The sequence below is a fragment of the Coffea arabica genome, chromosome 9e (genome assembly GCF_036785885.1).
Source record: "Coffea arabica cultivar ET-39 chromosome 9e, Coffea Arabica ET-39 HiFi, whole genome shotgun sequence".
Taxonomy (NCBI): domain Eukaryota; kingdom Viridiplantae; phylum Streptophyta; class Magnoliopsida; order Gentianales; family Rubiaceae; genus Coffea; species Coffea arabica.
Genome location: NC_092327.1, coordinates 39,280,325 through 39,298,672, shown reverse-complemented (window position 1 = coordinate 39,298,672; position 18,348 = coordinate 39,280,325). Strand labels below are relative to the sequence as shown.

Genomic DNA, 18,348 nt, shown 5'->3' with positions numbered 1-18,348 from the left:
CTCGATTTGATCGTTCCTTCCTCTCTCTCTCTCTCTCTCTCTCTTTTTCACCCTCTATCCTTCTCTGTCTCTCTCTTTCTTTCTTTCTAGTTTGCCAGTAATGGCAGTGGCTCAGTGGCAGTGCAAGAAAAGAGGGAGAGAGTTTTCATCGGGAAGGTAAAGCTTTGCACCACAAGCCTCAAACATACTACTACTACGACGACTACTATTACATACTTCCCTTGCACAATTTACTAGTTGTAACATTTTCCCATGGCAAGGAGGAGAGACTACACAGACTCTAAAAACTCGCTCTCTTCCTCTTGAACTTCTCCTCCTCCTGCTCCTCCTAAATTACTAAACCTATACTACTACTACTATTAGTACTTGCTAAAAAGCTACTACTACAATTCCCGCGTGCGCTCTGCAATGTCTAGTGTACTTACTACTACTCATTTGTGCTTTGTTTTATTGGAAAAGACAGAGAGACAGAGAGTTTAGAACTAATTCTCATTTGCTGTTAAACGAGAAACGTGTTAGTAGTAGTTATAAGCATAGGGAGGAGAAAGGAAAAAAAATATTAAATCTATTTCATTTCAACAGCCTTTCTCAGACCTTATCTATATTCATCCCAGAGAGCAAAGACTAAAGTAAAGAAAAAGAAAACAAAAAAATCCTGGTTCCACCAGCTAGCTCCGCTACTTACTGACTAACGCTACCACTATTTAGGATTTTCTGTAAAAAGGCTGAAACCAGTAGCATAAAACTCGGGAGACCCCTGCCCTCTGCCTAGCCAGCATCAAAAGGAGAAGCAAGATTGCTAGCACATAGTATAAGACAACAAGGGGAACCTCAACCAACCTTTATCATCACTGTTGAAGTTTTTTGAGTAGAATAACAACAAAGGGTTAGGGAAGCCCTTGTCATACACTAGTACTAGTAGTATATAACAAGGGTAAACTGAAGACGCTAAAGTGAGGGTGTGCAAAAGAGGAAGAGTGTGTTGTGTGCGTTCTTATAATGGAGGGCTCAAGTTCAACTTCATGCTTGATGATGGCTTTTGGGGGGGACAACAGTAGTGGTGCTTTAGGAGGTCCTACAAGTCCTATGATGATGATGATGATGCCTCCTCAGATGACTTCTTCTACCCACCTTAATGCAGAGACCAATACCCTATATCTTCCTCTACCTCATGCTCATCCCGGCGACACCCAAGACCACCCCAATAATCGTCGCACTGCAGCTACTTCTGCTTCTTCTATGATGCAGCTGGATGATGAAAACCACAACAACAGTCATCATAACTTGAGCAGCAGCACCACTGGCGGTGGCAGTTATTTCGTGGATCACAGCAACAATGATATCGGTGGAAGCTATTCTTCGTCTCCTCCTCCATCTGTCAAGGCTAAGATCATGGCTCATCCTCACTACCATCGTCTCTTGGCTGCCTATATCAATTGCCAAAAGGTTTAAAGCTACATCAAACAACCTAAAAGCTTTTAAACCAAATTCACCGCTTTCCTCCTGTTGAGGAACAAGATCCATTCTTTCTGCATCTTTTCTTGCAAAAACGAAAAACTACCCTTTCATATTTACCTCCAAATGTTGTTCTACTAGAAAACTTCTACTTGCATTTATGTCGAAATATTTATGTGAGTTCTTATGCAGTTGTTTATCTCACATCAGCACAGACAGAGATGGCTGTGATGGGAGGGGTTTTGTATTCTTTCTTTTCTTGCCTTAACTGATACTCCAAGGACCACATACTCTGTTGAAAAAGATGTGCAACAGGAAACCCTTTCGGAAATAACGATGAAAGAGACAGTAATATCAGCTAAATGTGTAAAACCCTCTTTAGCAAAAATGAAAACCATTATTGCAAAAGAGCTAATAAAAATGGAACTAACTCAACTAGTCATTGTAAAATTTTGCTGCAGATAGGAGCACCTCCTGAAGTGGTGGCAAGGCTAGAGGAAGTCTGCACTTCTGCTGCAAGTCTTAGCCGTAACAACACAAGCTGTATTGGTGAAGATCCGGCACTTGATCAATTTATGGAAGCCTATTGTGAAATGCTGACTAAATACGAAGAGGAACTCTCGAAACCCTTCAAGGAAGCCATGCTTTTCTTGTCAAGAGTCGAGTGCCAGTTCAAAGCTCTCACTCTTGCTTCTTCAGATTCTGGTAGATGGCCCTAAATACCTATTTCCCTCTTCTTTTTTCTCTTGATGAAGGACAGTTATTCTTCTCAGATCAGATCTTCTAAAACTGTTTGTGAGTTTGTTTGCTGGTCGATTTTGTCTTTTTACTCCATAGTTTAATGAACAAGTCCATCATGTGCATGTTCCAATAAGACGACCAAGATTTAATTAACTAAGGTGTGAGGTATAAGGTGCGGATTGTCTCCTCTTCCCTTTTGTAGTATTTATTTTTCTTTACTCTTGTTGACATTGATAAAATCTTGGGTTGGGCTTCTATTTATTGTTTCTTTTGCTTCACTGTTTTACTAGGGTATAAATATGACTGCAACCTAGGTCTCTCCAGGTCTCCTGTCTTAGGAGTAATATCTTAATCCAAATAGGCTTTGTGGGACTGATCCCTGCCTTTGTTAATTCCTTCTCGGTGTTTGCGACTCCTGGAGTAAGAACCTTTTCAGTTTTTATGCATTGTTCATCTCCAGTTTCGTAGTTACTTTTAAAGTTTTGGTGAGTGTAGACAGAAGCTAGCTTCATTTTGGAGCATGTTATGCAGCTCTTAGTCCGTGAGAAGGCATTAATAGAAGTTGCTATCAACTGGACAGTTACCAGAGTTTTTACACAGTATTCAAGCTAAGACAAGCTCAGTGTTTTCTAGTTGACTTCAGAAAATGAAAGGTTTTCTAGTTTCAACATTTATACAGTTTTTATTCATTTCAAATTGTATATCTTGTGCTTTTATTTTTTAACAAGTCGTAAAGTTTTGATGAACATACGGTATAGGAGAGCAAGGGTTAAAGGTGGACCGAAAACTTTGAACTTAGATTTTGGGCTTTTTGCATCTAGGTTTAAAACGGAGGAAGATAGGGTGAAGTCTTGCCTCTACGACACCATCGGTTACAAAGCATAACGTGTTGATGAACTGTTTACTAGCGTTCTCTTTGGGAGTTTCTTCATTGACTTGACTTCCTTAGCTGTCTCTTTTTGTCACCTTTTCGTTTTTTACTCTATTTGATATATCTCGCATCATTAGCTGTTTGCCAAAATTCAACAAGCCAAGGGGCACACTCAAATTTATGTTTCTGTTCAAGTCTTCTTATTATTATGGTACGTGCCAAGTTGCTTCAACTTGCACAATTTTTCATCTTTTACTCTTTAGGTTCCCATAATTGATGGGGTGCATTGGAACTTGCCTTGAAGTAGATATGTCTCATCTGTGAAAATATGGTTGATGATTTCACATACAGGTCAAGTTTGCATTAAATCACTGTACCATTTGAATCTAATCTCTTAGTTGCATTACTGCTGTGGAAATCCTCACTGAAAACTGTCTCTCTTTACCAACCAAAGAAGGAGAGAAAGGCGAACCTTTGCTGAACTTGGATGTATGAAAAGAGCTGTCTAGTTGTTCAGCATGAATGAATATGTGTGTTAAACTACTGATATTTTTTATGGCATGCACGTTTAGTGCGAGTTTACTTATCAAATCTCTTTTTATAGCTTGAAATTTTGGTGTAGTGCAGTGGTATTTAAGGAGAAATGCCTTCATGTGCAATTACTTCTCATTGCACAATGAAATGCAATAATTGGAGGACCTAGCAACATAGGTAAGCCCTATAACGAGACTTTGAGAATGATGCAGTAATTTTCAAAAGAGAAATACACAATTCTAGAGAAGTTTATAAGTTGAATTTTAGACTTTATATTGCATTTGGAGCTAATTACACTTGAAAGTTATAAATTTAATTTATTAAGATCGCTTCTTGAAAAACGAAAGGTAGTTCATTCATGCTACTTGTATTAATGGTAGCAAGCCTGATCAATATCTTATAGAATTCTTTCAGCGAATGGTTTCACAGGCTTCTTATTGGTTAGACTTGCTACTTAAATTCCAAACTTTGTGCGGTACACAATTTGTGTAGGAAGCAAATCATTGCAGTTACTACACAGTGACTTCTTATTGAAGTGGTAGAAAATGTGTCTATCATGATAATTGAAGAATTATGGTGAAATGACAAGCCTTGGGTCCCGTGCTTTTCGCTTGAAATGAAGCAGAATGATGTGCCTCTCCTAGGACCGTGATGATGCCATTGTTTGAAATTATTTATTTCCACATTTTCACAAGTACTTTTCAAGAGTTCAATTAGCATGTTCAACTATTTACATAACTTTGTTTGCTTCTTAACTTGGGCTGCACTTTCTGCTGTGAAGTTAAAGCTTTTCTTTTCCTCCTTTAACATGGAATACTATGATGCACATTCTGTATCGGAAAACACAACACTAGTATCAGAAACATGTAGGTTTACTTTCCTACAGTGAACATTTTCATGAAATGATGTAATATGATTTCCTTTCATTGTTTGAACCTTCTGAAATTAAAAGGAAAGGAAAGAGGCGCATTTTTTTTTTTGGAGGGGGGGGGGGTTGTCATTATCCAATATGATTTTTCTGCCCTTCATCAAAATTTATGTATGTTTTGGGCTCTAAAATATGTTTATTCAGTGTTCCCCATTGAGGAGCAAGCAGTAAAACATGAGTAGAGTTCATGATTAAGGTGATAGATGGCTCATTACAGAAAATGCATAGGAAGAACTGATCTGTTGTTTATAAACTGACATGGTTGATTTACCTTTTTAGTTGGACAGTATGTCTGGCTATCCTTTATCAACTAAAACAAACAAAAGAAATCAGGAGGACAAGTGGCAATGGAGTGCTTCAAGTAATAAAGAAATCTCTTTTGATTAGAGCGGGATGGTCTTTAACCTTGTGAACAATAGCGAAGTGGTTCGAACCTTCACAGATTTTATAACTTTTCAAGTCACCAATTTATTTTTCCTGCTGTTAAACTTTTTTTTCATTAGCCAAATGTTACTTGTTTTAATGTTCAAAGTGTTAAGCATACTTCATTTCATTTAAATTCCTTTATGTGTAGCTCATCAATCTTGAGGAACCTTATTTGATGGGCTCACAATTGGAACAATACATCTTGAGCGCCTTTGGTTTTTATTCTTTTTCCTAAATATGCTGAATATCTGCATCAGTTTCATGGTTATTATTCCGAATTATGTTGTGAAAAAATAACACATGGTATCTGAAACCAAAGGTTGGTTATTAACTGCACGAGGTCAATGAATAACTGATTAGATAATGCATGGTCTGCAAGGTCTTCTCTCGTGGTGATTGTTGCAACAAGTAGTTCTTTTTGTTTCTAGATGCTCATGAGAACTCTCTTGAAATACTAGCAGCTTGTGGAGAGGCTATGGACAGGAATGGATCCTCTGAAGAGGAGGTTGATGTGAACAACAGCTTCATTGACCCTCAAGCAGAAGATCGGGAGCTTAAAGGTCAGCTTTTGCGCAAGTACAGTGGATATTTGGGCAGCCTGAAGCAGGAATTCATGAAGAAAAGAAAGAAAGGAAAGCTGCCAAAGGAAGCCAGGCAACAGTTGTTGGACTGGTGGAGCAGGCATTACAAATGGCCATACCCATCGGTAACTAATTCAACTTAGATCACCTCATAATTACCTGAGTGCATTCATTTGCTAAACATTTAGAAATTGTATTTCTCCCCGCATTTGTAACATCATAAATCGGTTGTGAACTTCTACTCTTTCCATGAAAGCATCAAGGAAGGCATTTACACACCCCTTATTATGCTATGATTTAAAGTTCAATCACAGTAAAGCATCTCAAATTGTGGGCAGCTGTCCAAATAATAAGATGACAATAACATAGATGTAGACTTATATTCTGTTTCTAAAAATGGGGCAACTTAATGCATCAACAGGAATCACAGAAGCTGGCGCTTGCTGAATCAACAGGTCTAGACCAGAAGCAAATTAATAATTGGTTCATCAATCAAAGGAAGCGGCACTGGAAGCCTTCAGAGGATATGCAACTTGTGGTGATGGATGCCACACATCCCCACTATTATATGGACAATGTTTTGGGTAATCCCTTTCCAATGGACATCTCGCCTGCACTGCTCTAATTGAGCTGTAAGGCAATGGACTTTGCATTAGATGCCATTAAAATTTATGAACCACTACTTGCTACTATCAACACCGGATCCTTGCTATATATGTTTTGTAACTGCATCCTCCTCCTGGTATCAAGGTTGCTACTCTTCAGTGTCTACCTTGGACACGTAGTGGATAGGTACTCAAATACGATGTGCTGGAATATATATTTCCTTAATGCTTGCTGCTTGTTTCAGCAAAATATTTGGGAGGTTAGTAGATAATTAACCATTTGCTGTGGTTATTTTCTGTGTTTTCTTGGCCATACTCGATGAAATCCGACCCAGCTGCCCTCGACTAAAATGAGTACAAGGATGGATTACATTTTTTACATGCTAGTAATTTGTTGAATTGCCATCTGCACTTCCTATCTGTGTTAGCTTTTACTTAAGACTAAAAGATTGAAGCGAATTTGTCTCACGGGAAGACTCAGCAGTCATGATTGCTTGGATAAGACATGGTAATTATTGAATGGGAAGGAGGTTTCTATGCACTCTTGATCATTCACAGCCTGGTAAACACGATCCCCAGGTTATAATGTGAAATGTGCATTTAAACTGGCGACCATATTTACGTTAGTTTCGTTTGATAAACTACCAAGCACTTGAAGGTTACTTGGCATATTGACCCTAGAGCTGAAAAATGAACCAGGTCTCGTTGTCTCTCGTTTTGCTCGTTTTCGGTGACTGGATTCATTCCGGAGGTCGGGATTCTGTATTTGTAACAGCAAAATTGAGAAGGGGAAAAGAGCCAATTTCTCTCATTAGCCCTGTCTCTCGTTTTGCTCGTAGTTAAAAACTTTTATATGGCACATTTCTTGACTTCCTTTGTTTGGAAAACCCAAAATCTTCTTGCATAATTTCGATGCACTTAACGCATATGGACCGTCTAGTTTTTTGCGATCTAAGATGACTTTCTGAGAAGGATCAAATTCGAAATCTTATCATAGTATCATTTATGCAAATTTTTGAAGTACTTGTAACTTGAAAACTTTCTTTCTTTTCACATTACTCTTGCCATACGTTTGGCACTCAGGAATGACCTATGGCCTGAAAAGAAAGGCTGTTTCAATTTGGTCATTCCATTTCAATTTTGGTATGGATAATTTCAGTGGAAAAGTCATTTTTTCTTGAAATGCTAATTTCAACTTTTTCCTGAAATTCCATTCTGAAAAAAAAAAATGTAGGGAAACTCTTTCTAATTTCATCATAGAATCCCAAAGTAGCAAGATGCCAAGTTTATCCTTCTAAATAATTTTACTCCATCACCATATCTTAGAATATTTGTGAGCTCAATTAATAATTAAATGTAATTTTTCTTGTGTTTAAAATAAAATTTTCTTTTCTAGTAGCAAACAAATGTCTTAAGAAACTTTATTCTTTGACTTTTGAACAATTGTACCGAATTTTTAAAAATTTTTATATAAAAATGAAAAATAATAAAATTTAAAAGTATATTATATTCATTTGGCTTCTTGTAATTTATACTTACATTACTAATTAATTAATTATATTGCTAGTGGATGTAAAATTTTAACATCAAAATCGATATGCTAGAATGAATTACAATTGAAAAATTTTAATATCAATCATCAATTATTTTGAAAGCAAAAACTGTCAAAATTCCACGTAAACAAACAAATAACATAGTAGTACAAATAAATATCTTATGTTCCAAAAACTAAATCCAGGGCAATTAAGTCAAAGTTGTATTTATTGTGTTCCATTTTTACATCTAACTATTGATTATACCAAATATTGGAAAATGAATGAATATCCTATTTTTACTTGGGTACCAGACATTGAAATGATAAAATTTTTTCCCCTACTATTCTAGGTTGAAAGGTATTTCGGGTGGAAAAACTTTTTTATTCTGGCATTCTCGAATACCAAATGAGGCTTCTTTTTTTTTTGTCGACACGATAAAATTTATTCTATACGTACTTTTACTCTGTACTAGAGGAAAGGGGACCTAAAGAGGTCAAAGGAAACCTGGTAAATCACCACCGGTCCAGATAGGTGCCTACACACCCATTGGCAAAATTTTCCAAAAAAGCCTGGATATTAGAAAGTAGAGAGTTAAACCTCTAGGAGTAGTTGGTTTAAAAATGAGGGCTTATAATACTTGCCAAAAATAACATTATTGTGGCATTGAAAGTGGCATTTCCAGGAAATGCTCTTCATCAAATTGGGTACCTGGGCCTAAAACAGATTCATTGCTTACCTAGCTGTGAGGTAACAACTTGATATGCTCACCAAGTGTCCAAGACGTAAAACTTGGGCCCTAGAAGGACTGGGTAACGGATTTAATCCAGCTGCATCGCAGGTGAACACTAAATAATCTTTCAACAAAAATAAGAACAGTAAAAGATGTCTTTGCCAATTTTTTTTTTTTTTTTGTCAAAAGGATGTCATTATTGCCGTTTGCTTCACCTAACTTTCATTACGAGTACATTTATGCTATGCATGTAATGTACTACCTCATTTAAACCTAGATTCCTAATAACAAACCAAGAAAAATTAAATAGTAATATGAGAAGTCATGAAATTGGCTCCATTTTTTGTACGCCAAACTTCAAATTTCAAAATTTAAGTTCAAAAATGGCTTAAGTATATGATATCCAAATTGGCACGTGAGATAGAAAAATTCTATAGTCCCTTTGGAATGTCATTCCTTCAATTTGTATTTATCAATGTTGATATTGGTTTAAATTGACTAAATAAAATTTTGTTGTCTACAAATATGTAGATTATTTGTTGTATAAAAATTTCAAATTGAAGATCAAAATCATAATCACAATTAGAATTTGTTTGAGGGAGAATCACGACTATAATCGTCCATACTGTTTAGTAAATTACAAAGGAAAGCAATAATGCCACAAATTTGTGAACAAGATGTTAAACCAGCAGAGAGGTTGGAATAGGACATGTTTTCAGCTATTTAATTTCTTTTTCAATCGTATAGAAAGGAAAATCAATCAGGGGATACATCAGTCAACTACAAAATCTAGGGAGTTTAATTCAATGAGTAACATATTTTCATATGGTGGAGAGCGCATATTAGGAGTGCAAATGAGTAAATCTCACTTGAGTAACTCGCGAGTTTAATCAATCACAACTCAAAATTCGAGCTCGCATTAACCAAGTTCAAGCTCGAGTTGCTTGACGAGCTCAAACTTGAGTTTAATATGTGCTTAAGGGAGACATTTCATTATGATCGGCAAGTGTTGAACAACTAAAGAGGCTTGTTTGGATATCCATTTGAATCTATTCATGCGGACTACGTGCATTCATTAATTGCATTGAACAGTGCTATTAAAACCTAAACAATTACTTATTCATCAAATTAAAATATTCTATGGTTGCTTAGTAGGAGGCTAAAGAGACATAGCTTTGTAAAAAATGGTATGGATTAGAGAAATGCAACTGATGTTGAATGAAGCTTTATTTTGTGAACACTTTTGACTGAAATGAGCAAAAATGAGTTTAAGATGTGGATTTTTTTTTCAAGTAAACAATTCGCTCATCTCATCTCGTCTACAATTTTTTTTGACAGGAGGAAAATCATCTTTCTTACCAATAACTTTAACTTACCTCATATTTTCTGTCAAACAAAAGAAACTTCATAATTTTGGAGGACAACCAGAACATTTCAATTGCCAATTTGGCACCAAAGAAATTCCATAAGCGGCCACGCGTATCTAGGTTATGTTAACATTCAAATAAAAAAACTCTTCTTTCTTTTTAATTTCCTCCACTTCTCTCAAATAAAATAACGTATTCCTCCATAGGTGGAGGGAGGTCATTTGGTTTCCCTCCCTTTCCATATTTATATATTTTTTTTATATTTGTGGTAATAAAGTCTCTCTTAAATTTTTAGTGGGTTATTATCCTCTCTTAAGATCTTCTTGTTAAAGATTTCCTTTTTCTCATAGAATAAGAATTTTTAGCAAGATGGTATTCTAGTAGTAAGAGTTTTCTTAAGCCCCATTTGGATTGCTATTTTTAGGATTTTTTTGTAGGAAAATATATTGTAATGATTTAATGTATGTGAAATAAAAAAGTGATTGAAAAATGTGTTCACGGAAAACGTAAAAATTTTTCTGTGAAAAGTTACAATCGAAATTTGTTGAGATCTATTTTGTCACGTTTCAACTTGATATATGGGATGAAATAGTTAAACAGTAAATTTGGCAAGACAAGACATGCACATATGTTTATTGAAATCAAAGAGATTGATATCATCAAGAATAGATTGGTGATTTCATAATGAAATATTTGATATTTTCTCAAATTTGGGGTATATTTAGAGTTTCTGATCTTTTGTTTCTGTTACGTGTTGCATTTTATTTGCAACTAGTGTAGACCTCAAAATGAAATTATATGATATTTTGTGGGCTTTTGTGCAGAGAAAATGATAATCCTTCTCAATTTCGACTCCAACCACGAATACTTTTAACAGAGTTTTTTTCAATTTCAATTTCAATTTCACCAAAGTGAAACAAAGCAAGTTGGATTTCCAAAATCCAAACTGATCTGTATTTGTTGTCACTTGACTTATCTGTTTATAAACAGATAGCCTTCCAATTTCACCAAAATTATGCCAGTGCCCCTAAATCCTCGAAGCAGACCGAACCAACGATCCCTACCCCCTACAAATTTTACCGTTTGGTATAGCGCAGACGCAGACCCAGAAAACAGCTATAAATAATTACTACCAAAACCCGTTTATTTCAACGGAAAATAAAATAAAAAATACAAGCAAAGCTCCTCAGTCTTTACAGCAAAGCCAAGCGCAGCACAGTCAAAGGAAAGAAACCCTCCTCTTTCCTCATTTCTTGTTCCCCATTTCCCCTTCGCCATTTCTCCCATGGCCAAAACCAGACCTGGCAAGCGGGACCTGGACTCGTACACAATCAAGGGCACCAACAAAGTTGTCAGAGGTATATATATGTTTATAGCTAGATTGCCTATTTTCTCATTTTGCATATCCTATCTCGTTGTGTGATAGAAATATTCGTATGGATGAATTATTCATATGATTTTTTTTTTTTTTTTTAACTTTGATGTGCTTGGGCCTGGGGTCTTATAATGGGAAGTGAAGTGTTTTAGGGCGAGGGTTGGGGGGGTTAATGATGTTTGTTTGGGGTAAACTGTGCTAATTGAGTTTACATGCATGTCATAAAGTGCAAAGTTTGTCTTTTTTGGCTTCTGATAGCTAATCCTAAAATGAATTTTGCATTTGATTTTTTTCTTTTTACGAAGAACCAAGAAAAAATTTGGGTTTTTTTCTAAATGTCCCTTATGGGTTGGAGAATGGTGTTGTCTAGAGCTGGCAATTAGAGTATATGTCCAGCTATCCATCCACATAAACCTCGCTTAGTTGGATTTCGATTACTTAAATAATCTATATGATTTTAAATGGATGACCATTTAATCCACATAAGTTGGTGCATTTAAATGGATTATCCATGACATTCATGCATATCCAATTAATTATAAAACCAAAAAAAAAAGTTTTTTCATAATACAAACTGGCACACACACATTCACACACTCAAACACTCGTCTGCTCTGTTGCAAGCTTTGACTACTCGACCCACCTGAAAATTTTGAAGAGTTCCCATCTCCGTAGTTCTACTTGTACGCTTGGGAAGTCTCAGGAAGCTGCTTTTTTAGCCATTGGGAAGCATTGACTGATTTTATTTATATTCTTTATCTGAATTTGGAGTTGAAGTCCTTTTTTTTATCTGCAATACAAGAATTAGTTGGGGCATTTTTTTGGGTTGGCCCAAATGTGGTACTAGCATGGATGATGGTAAGTTTGGAATTTAAGGCTGCGCTGAAGCTTGCCAAGTTACTGAACAATGGTTATAATTACTTGGGCAAATACGTGGTACTGTGAACTGGGTTGGATTTTTGAGCTGTTTGAAGACTGCTCTTAATTACTATTCACCAGCATTTGAATCATGGGTTCAAAATTGACCCAGAACTGAGAAGAGATGGTGCAAATGGGAAAATTAAGTGGACATGTGCATGTTTAGGGTTATTTTTAGCATAAGCTTCCTATGGGTTGGAGTTGGAGTATATGTGGACTGACTAAGCCGGAGGAGGATTTAGTTGTTTTTGGTGTTCGGAGAGTTGGTTAAATGGATGGATAATGGTTTTGCATTTATTTATTTGAATCCTATCCATTTAGATTGATTAACTACATGTTTGTAATGGGTTTGGATATATTTTACTCATGATGCTTTTAAGTAAAACCATTAATCAACCAATTATCCATGTTGCCACTTATCCAGTTGTCCTCCTAATGTAATGTAGGACACTATTACATTCATACTTTTTATGCATGCATGTAATAGAGACAGTATGTTATAACAAGTGTTTTATTCTTTCCTTTTCTTGTTTGAGCCTAGGGAAAAATGTGACTGAAATATTAATGCCCTTTTGGGCCCGGAAGGATGGTTGTGCAGATATTTTTTTGTTATATGGGATAGATTTATTATTTAAGGTGCCTTGCTTTGTATCGGAATTGAAAATAAATTTGTCAAAGGAAATTTTTGATGTGCTTAGTAACTGAGGGTTGTTTACTGTCCTCTTTTGTGGATTTGAAGCTGGGGATTGTGTGTCGATGCGCCCGTCGGAAAGTGATACGGCCCCCTATGTGGCACGTGTTGAGAAGATTGAGGCTGATAATCGAAGCAATTGCAAGGTTCGAGTAAGGTGGTATTATAGGCCAGAGGAGTCACTTGGGGGGCGGAGGCAGTTCCATGGAGCAAAGGAGTTGTTCCTGTCAGACCATTTGGATGTTCAGAGTGCTGATACTATTGAAGGGAAGTGCATCGTCCATACTTTCAAGAATTATACCAAACTTGAAAATGTAAGGCCTGAGGATTATTATTGCCGATTTGAGTATAAAGCTGCTACTGGTGCTTTTCTTCCGGATCGTGTTGCAGTGTGAGTATTGCTTATGGCTGGTATAGTTTTTAGGATTAAGTTTCTCTTTTCTCTAGTTGCTAAGCACTCTTGTATGGTTTGTAATGAAGGTACTGCAAATGTGAGATGCCATATAACCCTGATGATTTAATGGTGCAATGTGATGGGTGCAAAGACTGGTATTGCTCACCAACTTTCTCTCGTGTTTCTATTAGTGGATTCATGGTTGTAGTTGTATTACTTGGACCTTGAATTTCTGCGTAATATGAATTGTTCAAGTAAAGAAGCTTGAGAAAAAAAATGCTTTCTGCCACTTAAAAGACTTCCCATCCCTCAAGATGTAGTTGTAGTGTAGGGAAAAGAAGGGAGAAAGGTTTTGTTAACTGTCTGTTTTGCAAGGGCGTTAAGATATAGGCATAGCATTTTTTATCCCCTTTCAGTGAAAAGCAGGAACTAAATGATGTTTGAAGAATGCTATCCTTTGGTAATGATATACCTTGAGTTTTCATATGTGCAAGATGTGGATTGTTAAGAAGATAAAATTTTTGAAGTATTGTTCTATTTCTGGAAAGCAATACTTCCTATGATTCTCTATCAAGATTAGTTCCCTTTTTTCGGCGATAAACTCCCCCTTCCACCTCAAAGGGAAGAAAAAATGAACAATAAAAATTAAGTGTGGGAATAAATAAGCCTATACTCAAGTATTTGTTTAGTTTGTTCTTGGGTTTCTTTTCTACCTTGTAATCTCTCCAGTCTTAATTTTCTGAGCAACAATATCTGATGCCATGATAGGTATCATCCTGCTTGTTCTGGGGTGAGTATTGAACAGGCGAAGCAATTGGACCTGTTTGTTTGTTCTGATTGTGCATCTGTTGATGTGAAAAAGCATCAGACCAAATTAACTGAATCTCCAGTAATGAATGGAAAGGTGAGGCTCATTAATTGCAGATTTTGCCCAATTACAGTTCTTTGTCTACAATTTTTCCTGCAGGAATAGCTTGAATGCAACATTAGTTTAACATTTGCATAAAGTGGTTATAAAAACAATTGCGGCTGTATTTTAAACTGCATATATATATATATATATATATCACTAACTGTTTGGTGTGACATGTACATTTGTTGAATATCCATTGATTGGTCAGCATATTGAAATTTTTCTGGTACTTACTACCAGTCGCAGGTTGATGCACGCTTGCAGGTGACTTCTAATCGAATAAAATCATTTTTTTTTTAGTTTTATTTCCATGAAGCACCATTGATTTTTTGGTGGGGTGAAATTTGTCAACGATTTGTGTATACTTGCCATTTTACTGTCAAAGATTTATGCTCTTTTACAATTTTCCACGTTATAGTGTTTTGTTTTATGGGCAGTTATTATGTGATTACTTCAGCATATATAATCATGGACATTGACCTTTAAGAATATGGTTCTAGTCCCCATCTTCATGGGAAGGGTTAGCATTGTTAACATTTTTCTTTTGCCATAGATGGACTTTACCAAGGAAAACACAAGTATATTTGGTCAATTGGCAAGGGGAAAGAAAATGTTGGAATGGCTGCTTAGCTTTCAAAGTAGAAGACAAGTTCTGCAGGCCTACACTCATGCTTGTGTATACAGATATAAATTCTGCAGGGCCAAATCATATGTTTGCTCTGCCCCGGGATCTTTGTTTATTGACAATACATAAAGCATCTACTTTTTATCTGACCTTAACTCATACTAGTTTTTACTTCAGGTGCCATAGCCTTTAGATGTAAACATGGAAAGAGAAGACTTTCTACTGTTGACAGAAAAGGCATCATGTAGCAATTTGTGATTACTATTAAGACTGGTGTTGATTACCATATGTTGTGACTAGTCTTTAAGATGTTTGCTACACGTATGTGATTGCTTTATGTGTAAGTATATTTTGCATGAATATAAATAAAGAATTGCTGTCATTTTGAGTGCTTGATCCTTAGTGTTTGGTCCTTGGATTACGTCTCACCTTACTTTTTGACAGTGAATCCGACTGTTGCAAAACCATCAGCTTAGAGTTTGTTCATATTCAATATGTTTTGTTGTGTGTATGACAGCAACTGTCTGGAAGTAGCTTGATGCTGGAGGTCTCAGCCTCTCCCTATAATTGAACTGCTGAAATTGGGTCTGTTTGGTTAGCGTGATTTCTTTTGTCCTGTTGCCTTGAGCAGTTGTATTTTATCACCCATTATGGCTTTTATGGGCCAAGGATCTCTCTCTCTCTCTCTCATATAAATTCTTGCATGGTTGCTGCATGGTATTTACTGAAGTGTGAATTGTAGTGTCAGAGAGAAAAAGGGATGTCATATGCCTCAGTTTGTTTAGGGCTGTGCCAAGAAAAGTTCTAGCAACTATCACAACATTACTCCAATGTATGATTTCTTTTGTCACAAGGGTGTTTTGCATGCCAACTGCTATCACAGGAAAGTTTTTCCTCCTGTTGGTATTGAAACCCATGTGGTAGGAGTAATTACATTTATTTCTTCATCCCTTCTTATCCAACATCCAAGTGATATAATATTTATTACTGATCTCATTTAAATTTTAATAAAGCCTATGGTTCTTACAGTTGGAAACAAAGCGGCAGAAGAAGTAAGCTGGGGGAGCACAACGATGCTGTTGGAGAGATTGTCAATTTTCATTATTCTGGTGTTGTTGTGATGTTGTATAGCTGTGGTGGATATATTTTGTCATCTCCTGAATGGGTAAATTGTATGGATATTAGTAGATGGCTTTGAAGCTTGTGATATGCTCAGGATGAGCTTCTGCTGTTGCAAATGTGAAGCCAAATTTTAGATAAATTAACTTTGTTGGTTTTGAATTTTCAATGTCAAGCAAAGAATTTGGGCTTTTACTTTATTTGGAAAGGCTAAATTTGCATATAAAAATTTGGATATATGCTCAGAAGAATTTGGATTTTTACTGTCATAATATCAGGGGCGGAGCCAAAAGCAACTGAGGGTAGGCAATTTCCCCATTCTTATCTATTTTGCTCCCAATATTTTATGAAATTCTTTTTCTTATCTGTATTACCCCTTCTAAAAATTTTTAATATTTCTTTCTTATTTTCATTGTTCTCCCTTAATAATCTAAAAATTCTGAAGTACAATTTAGACGCCAAAGTATAATTGACATAACGCTAGAAAGATATGTTTAACATAAACGCCTTTTAATTGTAAATTTACTGTAACTACATTTGATGTGGTGTCAGAAATTGAATCCTCCGACCCTAGGGTTCTAACTCTACCACTGGTATCATTGCCTGGAGGATGGATGGCCGCTTTCAACTCAATTATGTTTTCTGCTTCACGAATAATTAACTCCTGCATCTGTAGATGCTTCTGCTGGTGCATGGAAGATCATCAGAATTTTGATTCGTTTCATTTTTACATGACAATGTAATTACTAGTTGCTTTACGTAATTGTTACTCCCTCCATCCCATTGTTAATATCATATTTCCACTTTTTGCTTGTCCCAAAATTTGAGTCACTTTGAAAAAGTCAAATCACTTTTACAATTATTTTCCAGTTATACCCTTCTATTGACAAGTCAAGATTGCACTAATCAATTCTGATGGACCCAGCCACAACACATCATCGGAAGTTATACCCTTCTGATTGTCTTTGCCTTTTAGTCAAAGTGACTTAATGGCAAGTGGTCCCACCAGTTTGTTGTTTCACTCCACAAACAGCAAAGGGTATGCTTGGAAGAGTCAGATAAGCCTGTCCCGTAATGTTACTGTACATAAAAAGTGCGTTTCCCAAAAAATTTGGGACAGAGGGAGTATTATTTCAAACTGCAGAACCAGCCCTGCGTGTATGCCTTCAAAAAGTTATCGGCTCACAAGTCACAGGTAATGCTGTTCATTTAGGTCATTAAGTGATCAAAATTAGCTGCATCTATTGCCCTATCAAAGCCAACCGGTTCCTTGATTTTATGATTAAAGGTTCTTAAATAACCCGATTGATTAGGGCTGTAAAAGAATAGAGCCAAGCCATATATTGAGATACTTGTTGATGGGACATTATTTAATCAGGATATGATGATGTTTCTTTGCCGACTCTGGAAATAAGAGCCAAGTGATTTTCGGAAAAGGTCTTGAACTGGATCTGCTATTGCTGTGCATATAGGACTTGCAAGGTTGGTTAGCGTGAACAGGGAGCAGTAACGCGACAAAAAAAAAAAAACACGTCTCAGCAACAGTTTTTTTGCCTAGAATTTGAACAAAAGAAGTTAAAAGCAGAAAAAAGTAACGGTTGATTTCATTAAGATCAGTTGAAAAGCTTGCGAAACCAGGCTTTTTCACGCTAATAATGTGGTTAAAGTTTTGGATTTGCATGGCTTATCAGAGAGGAGAGAATTCATATTCCGGGCAACCAAACCCTAAATGAATATTTGCATTCTGATTATTGTTGCCCAATCATGGCAAGGAGAGTTAGATGGATTTCATCTCTGACTCGACTACTACTCATTTTCCGATTGCAAGATTTTGCGTTACAGAAGAGGGCGATATATTACCTTAGATCTAATGGAAGGTGAGCCAGTTGCATTTCATCAAGGAAATACTAGCTAGAACGATGCCGACCGATCAGAAAGGTTAGGGATTGGATCCCAACAGGTAGTAATTTCTCCACTGCCTTTCGTTTACAGATCCAGTAAACATGGAGGAGTTAGTTGCTTCCTAATCAATCTTCCATGTTGCCAAGTTCTATATTTGGAAATCTTATCTGGAAAATATTTTATTCTTGATTGAAATGCTAGTGAAGTCTCCAAGGCTCTGCACAGCTTTAAACACATTGTTAATGGATTCGCAGTCCATACCAACCCATCTCAGGGAAAACCCTGAACACGTTTATCAATGCTCAATTTTTTCTGCTACATTCATATATCGTTTCTTGTTTGGCTTTAATTGACAAATAGAAAAATTTTAAAATTCAGGTTAACAGAATAAAGAATGTTCCTGGGGTCAAGATGGTAGAGAAAGATAGGAGAGCCAAACCAATGACAGCTTATACACCATACTTCTTAGGGTTGCCAGCAGCCCGGACTCAGGAAGGAGGAGACAGAAATGCTGGTGAAGGAATTAATTGTGATCAGTTTTGTTGACTCGGGCAGTTGCATGTTTCCAAAAAGACGACCAAGATCTAGTTTAACTAAGGTGTAAGGTCTAAGGTGCGAATTGTCTTCTCCTTTCTTTA

The 18,348-nt window shown here is 36.4% G+C and overlaps 2 protein-coding genes across 4 annotated transcripts; both read left to right on the top strand.

Annotated features, from left to right (window-relative positions):
• Positions 1-584: 584 nt before the first annotated feature.
• On the top strand, positions 585-6,518 carry LOC113710546 (homeobox protein knotted-1-like LET6). Of its 3 annotated transcripts, none has more exons than XM_027233609.2 (4): positions 585-1,446; positions 1,917-2,160; positions 5,384-5,661; positions 5,958-6,518. In XM_027233609.2, the coding sequence occupies exons 1-4, from the start codon at positions 1,000-1,002 to the stop codon at positions 6,159-6,161; spliced, it is 1,173 nt and encodes a 390-aa protein (XP_027089410.1). In that variant the 5' UTR covers positions 585-999; the 3' UTR covers positions 6,162-6,518. The 3 variants fall into 3 exon arrangements, with proteins under 3 accessions (XP_027089410.1, XP_071921555.1, XP_027089412.1); XM_072065454.1 differs by having other exon boundaries at positions 586-1,446; positions 5,414-5,661; XM_027233611.2 differs by having other exon boundaries at positions 593-1,446; positions 5,417-5,661.
• Positions 6,519-10,925: 4,407 nt separating this feature from the next.
• LOC113710739 (chromatin remodeling protein EBS-like) lies at positions 10,926-16,008 on the top strand. The gene is made up of 5 exons (XM_027233857.2): positions 10,926-11,131; positions 12,806-13,148; positions 13,238-13,306; positions 13,920-14,055; positions 15,719-16,008. Exons 1-5 carry the CDS (start codon positions 11,059-11,061, stop codon positions 15,743-15,745), a joined length of 648 nt encoding a protein of 215 aa, XP_027089658.1. The 5' UTR covers positions 10,926-11,058; the 3' UTR covers positions 15,746-16,008.
• Positions 16,009-18,348: the final 2,340 nt, after the last annotated feature.

What these genes read in the sequence shown, in the direction of transcription:
- LOC113710739 (XM_027233857.2), top strand. Translation starts at nt 11,059, where the DNA reads ATGGCCAAAACCAGACCTGGCAAGCGGGACCTGGACTCGTACACAATC. An exon ending in TGTGATGGGTGCAAAGACTG is followed by an intron (nt 13,307 to 13,919) that starts GTATTGCTCACC and finishes ATGCCATGATAG; the next exon opens with GTATCATCCTGCTTGTTCTG. An exon ending in CTCCAGTAATGAATGGAAAG is followed by an intron (nt 14,056 to 15,718) that starts GTGAGGCTCATT and finishes TGGTTCTTACAG; the next exon opens with TTGGAAACAAAGCGGCAGAA.
- LOC113710546 (XM_027233609.2), top strand. Translation starts at nt 1,000, where the DNA reads ATGGAGGGCTCAAGTTCAACTTCATGCTTGATGATGGCTTTTGGGGGG. An exon ending in TCTTGCTTCTTCAGATTCTG is followed by an intron (nt 2,161 to 5,383) that starts GTAGATGGCCCT and finishes TTTTGTTTCTAG; the next exon opens with ATGCTCATGAGAACTCTCTT. An exon ending in ACAAATGGCCATACCCATCG is followed by an intron (nt 5,662 to 5,957) that starts GTAACTAATTCA and finishes ATGCATCAACAG; the next exon opens with GAATCACAGAAGCTGGCGCT.